General features: G+C 38.9%; 1 protein-coding gene across 4 annotated transcripts in view; it reads left to right on the top strand.

The window, feature by feature from the left end:
- The window catches only part of LOC125240563 (nuclear hormone receptor FTZ-F1), a 114,483-nt gene that overhangs the window by 77,391 nt on the left and 22,133 nt on the right, over positions 1 to 14,959 (top strand). For all 4 annotated transcript variants that reach the window (XM_048148498.1, XM_048148497.1, XM_048148501.1 and 1 more), the window contains one exon: positions 10,266 to 10,888. In XM_048148498.1, the coding sequence (XP_048004455.1) occupies positions 10,266 to 10,888 (623 nt within the window). The remainder of the gene's footprint in view (positions 1 to 10,265; positions 10,889 to 14,959) is intronic.

Raw genomic sequence — 14,959 nt, 5'->3', positions numbered from 1 at the left:
GCTTTCTTTTATATTTCATAAAATGGTAGCACATGGTACGAACGGTAGTACGAAGTTCCCGCAACAGACATAAACTAACATGGCCCCATCCCTAGTCGTTTACGTGAAAGGGATAGCATATCGCATTGTTAACTAGGCAAATCTGTGGCGTAGCCGAATGCACAAACGCTCACGAAACGCTCACGATAATAGCTCTTAATTTCGTAGCTATCTATCTCTATCACTCTTGCGTATTGGCGCGACAGAGCCAGACTACATTTCCCGGCGTTTCGTTTTCGTTTTGCGTCGCAGAAATGCCATTCGGCTACGGCACCTGCTCTGATGCTTCTGTAAAAGTCATACAGGTAGACAACAAAATTTATACGTCCGTGTTTTGCTGTAGCCTCTGTGTCAGCAGCGACCTCTATGAAGATATTTGCGTAATATTCCCTATCATCACAGATATGAATGACGTATGGAACAAGGTCAGCTAATTAAACTTTCATTCATATTTTCGTAGGTCATAGCATAGTCTGTCTAAGCCAACTGAGTTTAAAGGAGTAGTATGTAGGTAAAAAATCACGTGCATTGAACACTTATGGTAACACAATTCAAAGACTAGGTATAGGTACAGACTTTGCCATGTAGGTTCGGGGCGTTCGGGCCTACCTAAATTACTTTATTTTTTGCTCGAAGCTAAATTTCTTTTGTACTTAGCCAATAGATAGATTTCTAGGTCACAACAAAACGATTAAAGAAAATGATGCTTTTCTCTATTGAACGTTAATTATATTAGTTGGCCTTGCAGTCCAAGCTTGTCACTCAGGGGGGGTATAAAAAGAAATTGTTCAAATTGTCTACTTTAAACTGATACGACGCCCATGATAACACTGATAACCTAAAAATATAAAATACAAATAAAAATTGGATAAAGTGAAATAATTGAGATAATGTTGTGGGGCGGGGTTTGCTTGCGCGCGGATCGTTCTAAATTTAAAACGCGCGCGGCCGCAGAGCGCCCTGACCTACATGCGGCGGGGCCGCGATGCGGCGCGCGCGCTGCTCGGTCTGCGTACGTATTTGTGCGTGCATGTACACATCGCGTCTCTGTGTTAGTAATCTTACCTATTCGCCATTCCGCGTTTCGCCAGATGCCGGACGGTGTTTGCAACATCTACTTACGACTCGAATAAACAAACTACGATTAATTCCATTTGTTACGAGTCATGTTTCAATATTTGGAAACTTGCTTATATTAAGGAGACTCCAGCATAATCAGTAATAAAATTGTCGAATGCTAGTCGTCATTGCAAAAATAATAGATAAGTATGTACATTCAAAAATTAACCAACACTCTGCTAAGTGGCGCCATAATTAAGTTAAGAAGCGACTTATTACCCTAGTAAAGTATAAGGTATCGGGTTTATTGTCAATTCAGTTAAAGTTAATCGCAATTGTCGTGTAACGCAAGCATGTATCAGATGACACAATTCACACAAATCGTTGGCTGACCCGAATAGCGCGGTTGCGAGAGCCCCGCACCGCCTGCCCGACCTGCGCCGAGCCTTGTGCAATGCCACCGAGACACCGCACCGGCTCCATACCGCTGCCAGAGCCCGTCTGTTTACTCGCCACTCCTCCACGTAACTTACTAAATCCTACTTTTCATTTAACCCCCAATTGAAGCACATCCTTCACGTGTCGGTGATCACTGATCGAGATGTCGTCATCTACTGATTCATCCTTGAAGCCGGAACTCGAACTCGACCAGTCAAGCCACAGACAAAGAAGGGAAAGTGAAATACTTTATGGCCTGGATTCCTATAAATTATAATTATCAAACGGAATAACTCGGGATCTTTATACTCATAGCATAAAGTTATTTAATTGGGTAGCTGATGTCAATATCAATAACGATGAATAAAATAGTGCGTGCACCATAATTGCAATCAAGTCATTCTATAACGAGGCAATATATGTCGGAGGTCGATCGGAAAATCAAGGAAATCGTAAAGCTCCTGTAACGTTTAGACTTTATTTAATGTAAACCTATATACGTAAGTATATGGAATATGCACGTTAAGTGATTGAGATGCCCGAAAGGTAAACTGCCTAAAAATAAATTATTTTCATGATATGTCTAGGAACTTTACGATCACCCGGGTCTTACGACGGGCTGCCGAAATAATATATGCACTCTTTTGGTAGGCCCGTTAAATTACTATTAGGATGCCCTGTTATTGATAGTTTATGTGTATGTGTGTAATATGTGGTGATTTATTTAACATTAGGTAACATTAGTAAACTGAATGGCTTTTTAGGCCGTCAATGTTTACTTGGACTTTTTTTTTAAATTTTGGTAATAAATACATTGTAAGAGGGAGGGGTGAAAATACCTAAGATCCTAATAATTATAATAATATGTGAATGTAAACATGACGAGGCGGATGAGGCGGGGTTGTGTATCGGGCGCGCGTCGCGCGTCGGCGCGGCGAATGTATCGTGCGTTTCGACACAATCGGCCGCCGCGCCGCTCGGTGTCGGTGGGGTGCGCTCGCGCTGCTGCGCAAGCGCTTGTTTCACAAGACACCTCGGTCGGCCTGTCGCAACTCTACCCAAATGTGACCTGAACACGTATCACATTTACACACATCCACAGGCTTACGACTCGAATTTGCTATGGTGCCTGTCGAAATCTTTGCTACAAACTAGTCTTAACGTAATCGCCAGCTAAGAGGATTACCTACGTCCAAATGTAACGTGACGTCAGCGTACACCACGTTTTATTCCGTTTAACGTAATAATTATTTAACAAATACACAACCGCACTAATTTAATCATTTTTGGATATCTTACTATACAGGTTACAACGCTCTCTAGGCAAAAATAATATTTAGAAAGTCATTAAACCCCTTTTTTCGGCCTACCTACCAGAATCTTTTAAAACGTCATGGATCTAAACTAATTGGATGTTATTTCTTATTAACTACTGTAGATAAATATGTACTTATAAAATGAAATGAGATTTACTTGTTAGCTCCTTAAAAACGCTCATTCTTTACTCGTTTAAAACGACATTGGTACAGCCTCTAATGTTTTAGAACTTAGGTTCTAAAAAGCAGGTGAGGTTAGGTGCCACAGATAGGTATAGGATGTATTGAAATGAATTATAAACTGAAATATATACCACACACTAAAGAAAAAGCGATCAAGCCCACTGGTGGCGAAGCTGGGAATCGAACCCGGGTCTCCAGCTATCGCGGCTGACGTGCTAAACCGTTACATCACCTCGAGAGGTACTCGTCGAAATTTGTCTAGTGTATGTTATCTCTGAAGGCTAGGCGAGGCGCCTTTGACCAACTGTGAGGGCGAGCAATTTGTGCTTGCACCTCCTATATGAATCCTTTGCAGGATTACGATTTAATAAAATAATTTGATTTGTTACATACTTTAATGTATTGGAATGGTTTCGAATACCAGTCTTATAAGAGTTGTAAGTGTTATACAGTCCTGAACTGGACGCCGATTGCCCGGTCGTCGGTGCGCGAGCGACGAATAATTGTTAAAATTGTTACATGGATGACTGCACATAGAATGCACGCCATTTTACGTAACTTACCTCTTGCTATGCAAAACTGAACTTTTAGTCTTGGGCTTGGCCACGCCATAATTATGACGAAATGCTAGAATGCCATACACCTGTTTTGAATAAGAAAATGATGCAATTGGAAAAAAAAGTCCATTTAACTAGAAGGATACTGTGATTAAAAGTGATGAACAATTATCAACATTTGTGTTTCGGTAGGATTGCCGGTTCTTAGTCAAGACGACAGATGTTAAATAACAAAAAAATGCGCGCCAGTCGACTATTTCGGCGCGCTGCCTTGACCCGAATCGGGTGTTTCGACAGAGCGGCCTCGCAAACCACCGGTCCTTTCTATTTTTTAGGCATTACCTGTCCTGTCATTATTACGATGGCTGCACGAGAGCCGCCATGTTGGATAGATTTTTGGTGTAGACGCGTCAGAACAGAGTGGCACTAAAACCGGTTTCAATGCGTAAAATATAGTTAAGTATACATGATCCACTTGGCGTTGTACACTGTACGTGCGTGGCCATGGCAGGGAGCTCATGCCAAGGCGTGTACTGAAACCTTACGAATGTCTAATTGTAGGCTATGTTATAATGCATTCGTGTTTTGTTAATATGAGCGTCTTATCGGAATCCAGTTAGTCTCCGTCGTACTCTACATACTATGAATAGAAGAGCATCGAGATCTTGACACAGTTTGGTAGATGATCGCGGGTGATGATTTATCTTGGTTGTGTAACGATCCGGCTGCCGCTATCTGGGCGTACGATCGAGTGCGTGCGGGCGGCCGGCGGTCGGCGGCGCTCGGCTGCCTTCGCCGACACTCGGACCACAGCGGGGGACAGAGCGGGGTGCTGCCAGCCTTGACCAAGTTTCACCGACTCGTCGGTATAAGGAGTGATCCCCACCTCTTCCCGTCCTTTCGGTGCAAACGTGCACCATTCTTTATTTCATTATGCTTTTGATTGCAAATCTTTTTCATTTTTATTTCACAATGCGAACCGCTGAAAACAGTTAAATTTTAGATGTGTATATCCTATTAGAATCTGCTAAAATTATTGTACAATTATGTATGTGATAATTTTGACATGGAATAAACAGGAGATGAGCATAACGTAGTTCTCGTAACCTCGGTGTCAAGGTCGACCTTGACCCATCTGAGAGAAGTGGGACATAGCCACAAATAGCATCAGAATGCGAGGTGAACTTCTTACGTACGTGTCTATTTGACTCATCGTTCGCTGTCACCAAGACGCGGATTTTGATTTGTAAAAATGACCTTGACCTTGATCTAGTTTATTCGTTTAATAAACAGAGCTGACCTCGTTTACTGTATTATCGGCAAGTATCGCGCACTCATTACGGCGCTATTAGATGCACAGCAAACGCATTGTGTTCTAATTAGAAAAGCTGGTTAATTTAGATAAAGGTCGTGGCTGCGGCGCGGCGCAGCGCCCTGTCTGCCAACGTTTACTTACATTATACATTACAAGACTAACTGCATATCTCGGAAGTACTTTGTGAAAACACTTATTTATTTATCTATCCTTAACTTTTAAGTCTTTTAACGCACCTATTAGGTTAGGTAACGCTTGGAGCTATAGATACAACACGGAATTTCGGACTGTTAATGAAATCTGACCACAGTGTACGGAGATGTAGTGCGAAAAGATTTGCCTTCGTATTGTTACGGAAACGTACTAACGTCTCATGCTATTTCAGTCAGTCTCAATACAAGAAGTACAGACATTGACGGAACTAGAAGAAAAATACGAATGTTTCCGGAAAAAAATGCAAAGGAAACCCTTTTCGTACTACATATTCTGTACGTCTATCGTTTGTTACTAAAATCCCTTGATGAAGTACAATCCAGTTTGCAATATGAAACTGCACTGTGCAATGCTTAAATCCGTTACGCTCGCCGTCCTGCTCGAGTGAGTGCCGACTTTGCATAACCCTGTCCTTTTCCTGCAGAAGCGCGTTGACTACAATAAAAACTGGTTGTTATTTTTAACTCGTGGGTTGGGCGAGCCGGCAACTCTCTGAAAACCCCCTTCCGCTCCAGCTTCAGTGTTATTTATTTGCCATCCATTTAGCACACTGTTATTCCAAGCAATGAACTTACACATCGCTGTTAGTTGTTGCCAAAACCCGTCTAAATACTCTCTCAAAGTGGCATTGAATTCTACAATGAATTCTTAATTTAATTTGCGTAATAGGGTAATAGCGTATTTATTGTTCATAAATGTTACACGGCTGAAGAGTGGCTTCTCATTGATTAGATGCAAACCCACAAAGATTAGTTTGCCCGCGTGGGTTCGTTGCATTTATTTACTTAGCGTACTTACGTCTGCGTGTACTCTATCTATACGTATGCGAGAATATCATGCATGACCTAGTTTAGCTCAAGTAAGAGCCATTGATGGCGAGAACGTGCGCGTGATTAGTTAATAATATTAATATTATCACGAAATATTAATTAGGTAACTCATTTCAACTTGTAAAAGTAACTTGTTTTGATAATGTTTTGGGGTTTACGAAGAGTTTAATCAATATGGTGAATGTGTCGTAGTAGCGGAAATGCAGTTTCTTTATTTAACAAAAATTCTTGAATAGATACCGACCAAGGTTACTTACCCACAAGTGAGAAAATACGATGTAATCCTAGAACTCTACAGATATCTTCCGTGAAACCTTCAAGAACAAGGGCAAGGACAGCAATATTTGTCAAGTAAAACCAAAATTACCACGTAACGGATTTGTTTATGATTATGATTTAATTTTTCTATATTATTCTAAGGGACTATTAGGACTGAGCTCATTCTTTTTAATACAACTCATTAATAAACCGCAAATGATCTTAGTGCCTAATGCCATTCTATTCTGATGCCAAAAATCCTACTACATATATGTTAAGGAACATAGAGATTCCGGAAACACAGAGTGCGTTTGCACTTTATGACATTAATGCATACGACTGTGTTGTTCCTTTTATTGTGTGTGTGTGGATTGAGTGAGCACCTTCCGAAAATAAAAAAAAATATGCTGATCATTTAGTAAAAGTTCTAAAACAATTGTAAAACGAATCTCTGAATTTGTAAAAAGATAAATCAAAAGATACAGCCATTAACATGTGCTCACTCAGTTCTCACAAACTACCAACGAAAACAGTGAATATATTCATTTAACATATAATATTTATATACTAACATTTAGTAAAAAATAGGCCAACCTACCTCTATAAATATTAGATCACCTAGTGACGTATTAAATTTTTTACAAATAGTTCACTCAATCCACACACTTTTGAAAAGCCGAATTTTGATGAAAAACATAAGATTTAGACCGCTATTATATGTGTATAGTTTAGTAAAAGTGAAATGGGAATTTGTAAAATACAAAACGAACCACTAACGTGTCAGGTTTTTTTATAATAAATTTTTGTAAGTGCTCACTCAGTCCACACGTTTTGAGAAAGTTAAAAATGTAAATATCTTACGATTTGTAGCACCTAAGACACTCGAAAGTACTTCAACATTTAGTAAAAATTTTTACTAAATATCCACCATCTAATATTTTATATTCGTTGTCTGGTTTTAAAGATATTCAGACATAACTTTTCTCATACAAATGTATCAAGTAGGGTGACCACACTATGTCGGCTCCTGATTTTCCCCACCTTCCCATTGTCATATTGAGATTGGGGAGTTTCGTTCAATTTTGATAATAGTTTACCGGATTTGTAAGTGGGAGCGAGAAAAGAATAACTATTTCTCGCTCCCACTTACAAATCCGGTACGCTCATCTGTTAGCGCGATTAGATTACCAGGTTCTGGTTTCTTACTAGTGAAGTATTATATTCTTTGTTTCTTACCAATTATCATTCATGTCCTTTTTAATGCATGCATGTCGATATGGTTATTATCCTGACGTCGATAAAAATTACACAATACACATCATCACTAGGCCAAGAACATAACCTAAAAACAGTTTGCAGATGGAGAATTAATATGGTATTAGTTTAATATTATCAAAATTGAACGAACGAAACTCCCCAATCTCAATATGACAATGGGAAGGTGGGGAAAATCAGGAGCCGACATAGTGTGGTCACCCTACTTGATACATTTGTATGAGAAAAGTTATGTCTGAATATCTTTAAAACCAGACAACGAATATAAAATATTAGATGGTGGATATTTAGTAAAAATTTTTACTAAATGTTGAAGTACTTTCGAGTGTCTTAGGTGCTACAAATCGTAAGATATTTACATTTTTAACTGTTGTTGTAACTGTCAGGTCAGCTAGATTACAACTTTCCTCATAGGTATTTCGTATTGGCTACGTGCACGACAATTACGCCCACTACCATGTGAACTTGAAGTGGAAAATGTCAAAAAATGACATGTAAACAAACATTATATTTTAACGATTTTTCGTTAATTTTAAATAAATCGAATAACAAGAGCTACTATTTCAAGTGTAATTTAGGTAGATAGATTATAAAGACATGGATGTAATACCAAAAATCAGTTTCCAAAGCCATTACTCACGGTATAAACTTCCAACCCCAGACTACAGAAAGAGTCAATAAATTGGTGCTGGCAGGGCATATAAGGAATCTTGAAGAACATAGGAGTAATGGTACAAGTTCTTCGAGCTAGTGATATGGTATTCGCTAAACCTCCGTCCCGTTAATGCCATATAAAACAAATCTAAACGTAAGTACCTAGTCATGTCCGCGGCCGCAGAAATATCCGACACGGGCCTATTCCCAGGCTAGGCCTGAATCTTTAAGCATAATCTTTTACGGTAGGAAAAATACTAACAGCGTATTGAACAATATTAGGTAAACAAAGCTTAAATATAATTTATTATAATGTTTTGTATTGACAATGACATGTCACTTACGTTTTCTTTTCACCGTAGCTATCCATTTAGTTCTTTGATCCAATTTCCAGTGTGCTCTATAAAACGCATAGAACGTGCAACGACTATTTATGCCATTATTTTTACAATTAACAACGAAACAACATTGATGCCCCATATCAAACATTACACATTGTATTATATTTTATGAGTTTTGATAGATGACAACCACAATCAGTGTCGATTTTGACCACCGCAAGCACTGCGATCGCTTTGCTTACCCCCTCCATGCACTTCGCACGAAGCCAATATCTAAATAGTTGTCTCTTCTGAAGATTGTATAAGAATATAGTTTTTAGGGCCTATATCTACTTATTGAGATGATTTAAAAAACAGCCAAAAGGGTTCCATAGTTTCCCGTCCTTCACAGTAAGTGTCCCCACTTAGAGTTAAAAACAATAAGACAAATTAACAACTCATACCCGTCCCGACTTCATCAGGAGGAAAAATCTTAACTCGAAGTGGTTCAAAGTACAGCGTCATCTCTCGGAAAATTGGGTTACTAATTTAAACGGTTTACGTACCTATTTAACCTGTGTTCGGTTTTCGGTGGAAATACTGGTAATTTTGGATTGGAGAACAGACTTTAATAATACTTTTTTAATTGAAAGAAAATACGTTCAAGACACAGAGTAGTAATAGAATAGAGGGAGTCTCGCTGAAGACCGGCTGTGACCCAACAATGGCGGACGTTTTTTTTTTTTTTTTTTTTATGGCTTGGTGCGATGTGCAAACACGATTTAAAATCAAAATAATTATAATTCAAGTCAAAAGAAAATCAATTCTTCACTTAATTTATCAAAAATTAATTATTTTATTTGAAACTTAGAAATATCTTGTTTTTAACAAATAATAATGACTCAGTGCGCCGTGTGCAAACACTATTTAAAAAAATGCTGGTCACACTCTTGTTTTGCAGTTTGTTGGTTTACGATTATGAACATTAATTAATATTGTGATTTTACGCATAATAACGTGATAAAGTATTAATTTACTTCATGAAATAAAATTATGAAAACCGATGATATCGCGTATAATGAATTCATATACATCCCGAAGTTTCCATTGCGTTCGTGGTCAAGGTGTAAAAATTACAATATGCAAAAATTACCTACTCCTCGAACTCCTCGTACATACTTAGGGATAATGTCTAGTAACTTTAGTTACTAAATAACATAAGTCATCACTCTCATCAGATAGTTATACCACGAGATCATGTTGGAGATATCAGATTGAATAGAAAACTGGCAAACGGTCTGTTGTCATTTTAGTATCAGGAATATAAACATACAGTCGGAAAAAGTTCACATGAAGTAACATGAACGAAGGTTCCCTATCTGTAGCTAAGTTGACAGGGATTTTGATAAAGCAAAACTTTGCTCGTGATGTACGTTGTACGTCCATAGTGTGACATTTAAAATCGAAGTTAACTTTTATTGGTCTGACTACCATATTATATAGCCACATTTCAGTACGAAGTGCTTCCTATTTTAATCTGTTTGTGGTAAAGAAACACTCGGCCGTAAGACTTAAAAGACCTGCATCGATTGATGGCACTCATACGAACTACATGCCATATCGCGCCGCAATGCAGCTAGTCTTTAACGACCGTTCACTCGCTCATGGAAGTGCATACTTGGACCGATTAAAAATGTATAAGCCTTATCAAATTTAATGATTATTTTTATATTCAATCCTAAATATGAATGTTTGAATAATATAAATAGTTTGAATTTTAACTACATACAGATTTTTAATTGTTACAGCTGTTCGAGCAGACCGTATGCGGGGAGGGCGAAACAAATTTGGCCCTATGTACAAACGAGACCGCGCTCGCAAGTTACAAATGATGCGACAGAGGCAGATAGCAGTACAAACACTGCGAGGATCGATCGGAGACGGCAGCCTCGTGCTAGGCTTCGGCTCTCCCTACGCGTCAGTGCCAGTGAAGCAGGAGATTCAGATACCGCAGGTGTCGTCGCTGACGTCGTCGCCAGAGTCGTCGCCGGGCCCGGCGCTGCTGGCGGCACAGCCGCAGCCGCAGCAGCCGCCGCCGCCTCCCGCGCACGACAAGTGGGAGGCGCACTCGCCGCACTCGGCGTCGCCTGACGCCTTCGCCTTCGACGCTCCCGCCACCAACGCCGCCACGCCCTCCAGCACCGCCGAGCCCACGAGCACGGAAACCCTGCGAGTCTCGCCCATGATCCGCGAATTCGTCCAGACGATTGACGACCGCGAGTGGCAGAACTCACTCTTCGGACTCTTGCAGAGCCAAACTTATAACCAGTGCGAAGTTGATCTCTTCGAATTAATGTGTAAAGTGCTGGACCAAAACTTGTTTTCTCAAGTGGACTGGGCGAGAAACACCGTGTTCTTTAAGTATTTAAAGGTGAATTTCCAGATAAGTATGAAAATCCTTCCCGAATCCCCATTCCGCTCCCCGGTGTACACCAATTTTGCTGGCGAAATGTAGCATCGCACTGCTTAGCGAATTTTACATGTGATTAAATTACAGAAAAGCTATGCGAACGATTATATTCTAGAAATAGTTCTGTGTTAACGGAGTATGTTATCGATAGTGTGGGTTGAGGTTCATGTGAAGCAGCAACGTGGAGGTGCCGGTCGCAATCGATACTTACGCCGCGCCGAGTACGTCAACTAGGTCAAGATCCCACATAGTGGGGACGTTTATCGACAAAAAGAGGCCAAACCTTCTTTTTCTTGACCAAAGCATGAAACTTGGCACAGTTGTTCCTTATATCAAAATAAGCCGATTAAGATCGGGAGCCTTCGGGAGCCTCCCCCCTGGGGCTCGGGAGGGGGGGTCAAAGTACCGCTTCACCCGGCTTGCTTTGAAAAATTCTAACATAGCCCGTTTAGTTCATAGGTCATGTTTGGTATCGTTTTCGAGTAAATCAATAACGTAGAATTCATTTTTGGTACTAAAATTATGATTTAATGGTAAATAAAATTAAAAAAAATTAAAAGTTTGAAATTTTCATCTACGATTTACAAATTCAAGTCATCATAAATGTCAAACTGTTTGCTTTTTCTACAAATAAAAAATATGATATGAAAGCCTATTTAATATAGATTATGAATAATATAACTTTTACCCACTTTTACTAACGTTAAGTTTCATAAAAAAAACTTTAAGCCGCGCGGCGTCGGGACGCCGCGAGCGTAATTTTAACATACCTTTATTTTAAAAAACTATTAGAACCCGTTTAGCTATTAGGTCATATTTAGTATCGTTTTCGAGTAAATTAATAACGTAGAATTTAGTTTTGGTACTAAAATGACCATTTAATGTTAAATGAAATAAAAATAAAAAATAAAAATTTTCTGTGAGTTGCAAATTCAAGTCACGATAAATGTCAAACGGTTTGCTTTTTCTATAAATATAAAAATATGATATTAAAGCCTATTCACAAAGGATAGTACGCGTTCACCTACGCGAGCTTAGACTGTCTGCGGGGAACGCGCCTCTTTCATATATTTGATCGCCAGTGTCAGAGGTGTGTTAATGCATAAATAGAAAAAGATTCATTATTATTGACGTGTCGACAACGGCAACACTCGGGTCGGACCACACGATCTAAAGACCGACTGTACCTGTTATTTATTAATTGTAGTGAATCCTGAAAGAAATTTATATAACAGTATTTTATACAATCGTGATATAATACAAAACTTTTCAGTCGAGTACCATGTGTAGTACGGTACGAGAGTGAAAAGCTTAATTATATCACTATTGTATACAATACTTTTTCTACGAGTCATCATCTTCATCATCAATGGACGGAAATATCACCATTCATGCAAGTTAAAATTAATGTCAATAGAGTCGTTCACCGTTGTATCAACATCGAATTACCTAGCAACCAATTGTTTGTAATAACCGTCTCTGATTGGCCGATAACGCGACAGATAAAAAAAATGTGTTTCAGATGCAGGAAAATTTGCCAGGTATCGCAAATTAGTATAGAAATTGTATCAAGTTCTATTTTTGAAATTATTATAGTTAACTAAAGTCAATTATAATGAGCTTATTATAATTGAGTCGGAACTGCCATAGAGTATCCAACACTGAAAAGTTAGCACTTATAGTTTAGTCTGTGGTGTCCTAATTGACAGATTACTCATACTCATACTCATACTATACATTCCCTTCACAAAAACATAGCTGGGTACATATGGAACTGCATAAAAAAGGCTCTACCCTCTTTATGCAGTTGCATCGGTTTTTGCAACCTGATTTACATTTACATCTTGTAACTTCTAAGCATATACTGGCCACTTCAGTGTTGTCTGACCAGTGTGGTACCCATTCGTCTCCTTCTTCCTTCCATCCCCAAGAAGACGGACTTGGCAAATTTTGGTGTGGCACCAACGCCAACGCCTGACTCCAAACAAGAACGCCCTGAGTCCCATTTCTCAAAACTGAAAGTTACAAGTTACAAGCGGAAGTCTCTTTCCAACTTGTCATATTAGACATTAACAACCACTTGTAAATTGTAACTTGTAGCTTCGAGAAATGGGCCCCTGGTACACTGTGCGCAGTATATGCTGATCCAAGGCAGCCTCTGAAGGAGGTATGTTCTCCAATTGTCGATCTTTTCTGGTACCTAAAGAGGTAGGTACTTCGACCACTCATTCACCGTTGCGCAACGACTTGGTCTGAAACAATATGTGCATTATCATTTTAGAGTCTACAACTATCAAATTACAACTTTTTGGTGGATCACGTAACCTTCAGTATTACCCACTTACGTTACGTATCATAGAAAATTATTACAAACTTTAGTAGAATCTGATTTGCCTCTGATATTGCTCCATCTTGTAATAGTTTGACACCTTGAGTGGCCTGGCTAAGCTTCAAAGCCAAAAGAAAACGTTTCTAGATTAGACATAGTATGGGACAGGTACGATAAACGCAGCTTGAAACGATCAACAAGGGAGAAACATGGCCACCCAAGGCTTCAAACTATTACGAGATGGAGCAATATCATAGATAGGCTAATCAGATTCTACTAAAGTTTGTAATTATCTTGTATGATAGGTAAGTGTGTAATAGTGAAGGTGATCCACCAAAATGTTGTAATTTGATAGTTGCAGAATCTGTTTAAATAAAATGACAATGCACATATTGTTTCAGATCAAGGGTCCTTACGCAACAGTGAATGAGTGCCGGAAGAACCTCTTTACTAGAAAAGATCGACACTTGGAGAACATACCTCCTTCCGAGGCTGCCTTACTTCATCATATACTGCCATTTGTCTAAGACTGGGGCTAAAGACATGCCAACCACACCCTTGCTGCCAACGCATTAGGACACCACGGACTCCACTGCCAGTCTATTGCTGGGCGAATTTTGTGACACACTGCACTTAACGATTTAATCCGCAAGGCTCTCGGCACAGCGAACATGCCGACAACCCTCGAACCTGTCGGCTTGTCAGCAGCAGACGGAAAGCGGCCTGATGGTTGCTTGCTTTTGCCTTGGTTTCTGGGACGACCCTTGGCGTGGGGCGTGACCTGTGTGGATACCTTGGCTCCGTCCAACGTCTAACGCTCGGCCCAGAAACCAGAGACTGCTGCTGCAAAACGCCCAGTTTAAACGCGCAAATATGCATTTTTAAAAAACAACTACATATTTGCGGCAATTGCATTTGAAACATTTGGACCATGGTCATCAGACACCAAGCAGTTCGTGAAGAAAGTTTCCACCAAACTTGTCTGGGTGTTTGGTGACATAAGAGAAAAAGCAAACGGTTGACATTTTTGTTGACTTGAATTTGCAAATTATAGATGATTTTTTTTTAAATTTATTTACAATTAAATTATAATTGTAGTACCAAAAATAAATTCTTTGTTATTAATTTACTCGAAAACTATATCAAACATGACCTAATAGCTAAACCGGGTCTAATAGAGTTTTTAAAATAGAGGTATTTTAAAATTACGCTCGCGGCGTCCCGACGCCGCGCGTCTTAAAGTAATTTTTTAGTGGAACTTAACGTTTGTGAAGGTGAATAAAAGTTATATTTTTTATAATCTATATTAAATAGGCTTTCTTATCATATTTTTTATTTATAGAAAAAGCAAACAGTTTGTCATTTATGATGACTTGAATTTGTAAATCATGGATGAAAATTTCAAATTTTTTAATTTTTTTTAATTTTACTTACCATTAAATTATAATTTTAGTACCAAAAATGAGTTCTACGTTATTGATTTACTCGAAAACGATATCAAACATGACCTAATAGCTAAACGGGGTCTAATAGAGTTTCTAAAATAAAGGCATTTTAAAATTACGCTCGCGGCGTACCGACGCCGCGCGTCTTAAAGTAATTTTTTTGTGGAACTTAACGTTAGTAAAGGTGGATAAAAGTTATATTTTTTATAATCTATATTAAATAGGCTATCATGTCATATTTTTTATTTATAGAAAAAG

The sequence above is a fragment of the Leguminivora glycinivorella genome, chromosome Z (genome assembly GCF_023078275.1).
Source record: "Leguminivora glycinivorella isolate SPB_JAAS2020 chromosome Z, LegGlyc_1.1, whole genome shotgun sequence".
NCBI lineage: Eukaryota > Metazoa > Arthropoda > Insecta > Lepidoptera > Tortricidae > Leguminivora > Leguminivora glycinivorella.
This window is presented reverse-complemented; position numbering and strand designations above follow the sequence as displayed.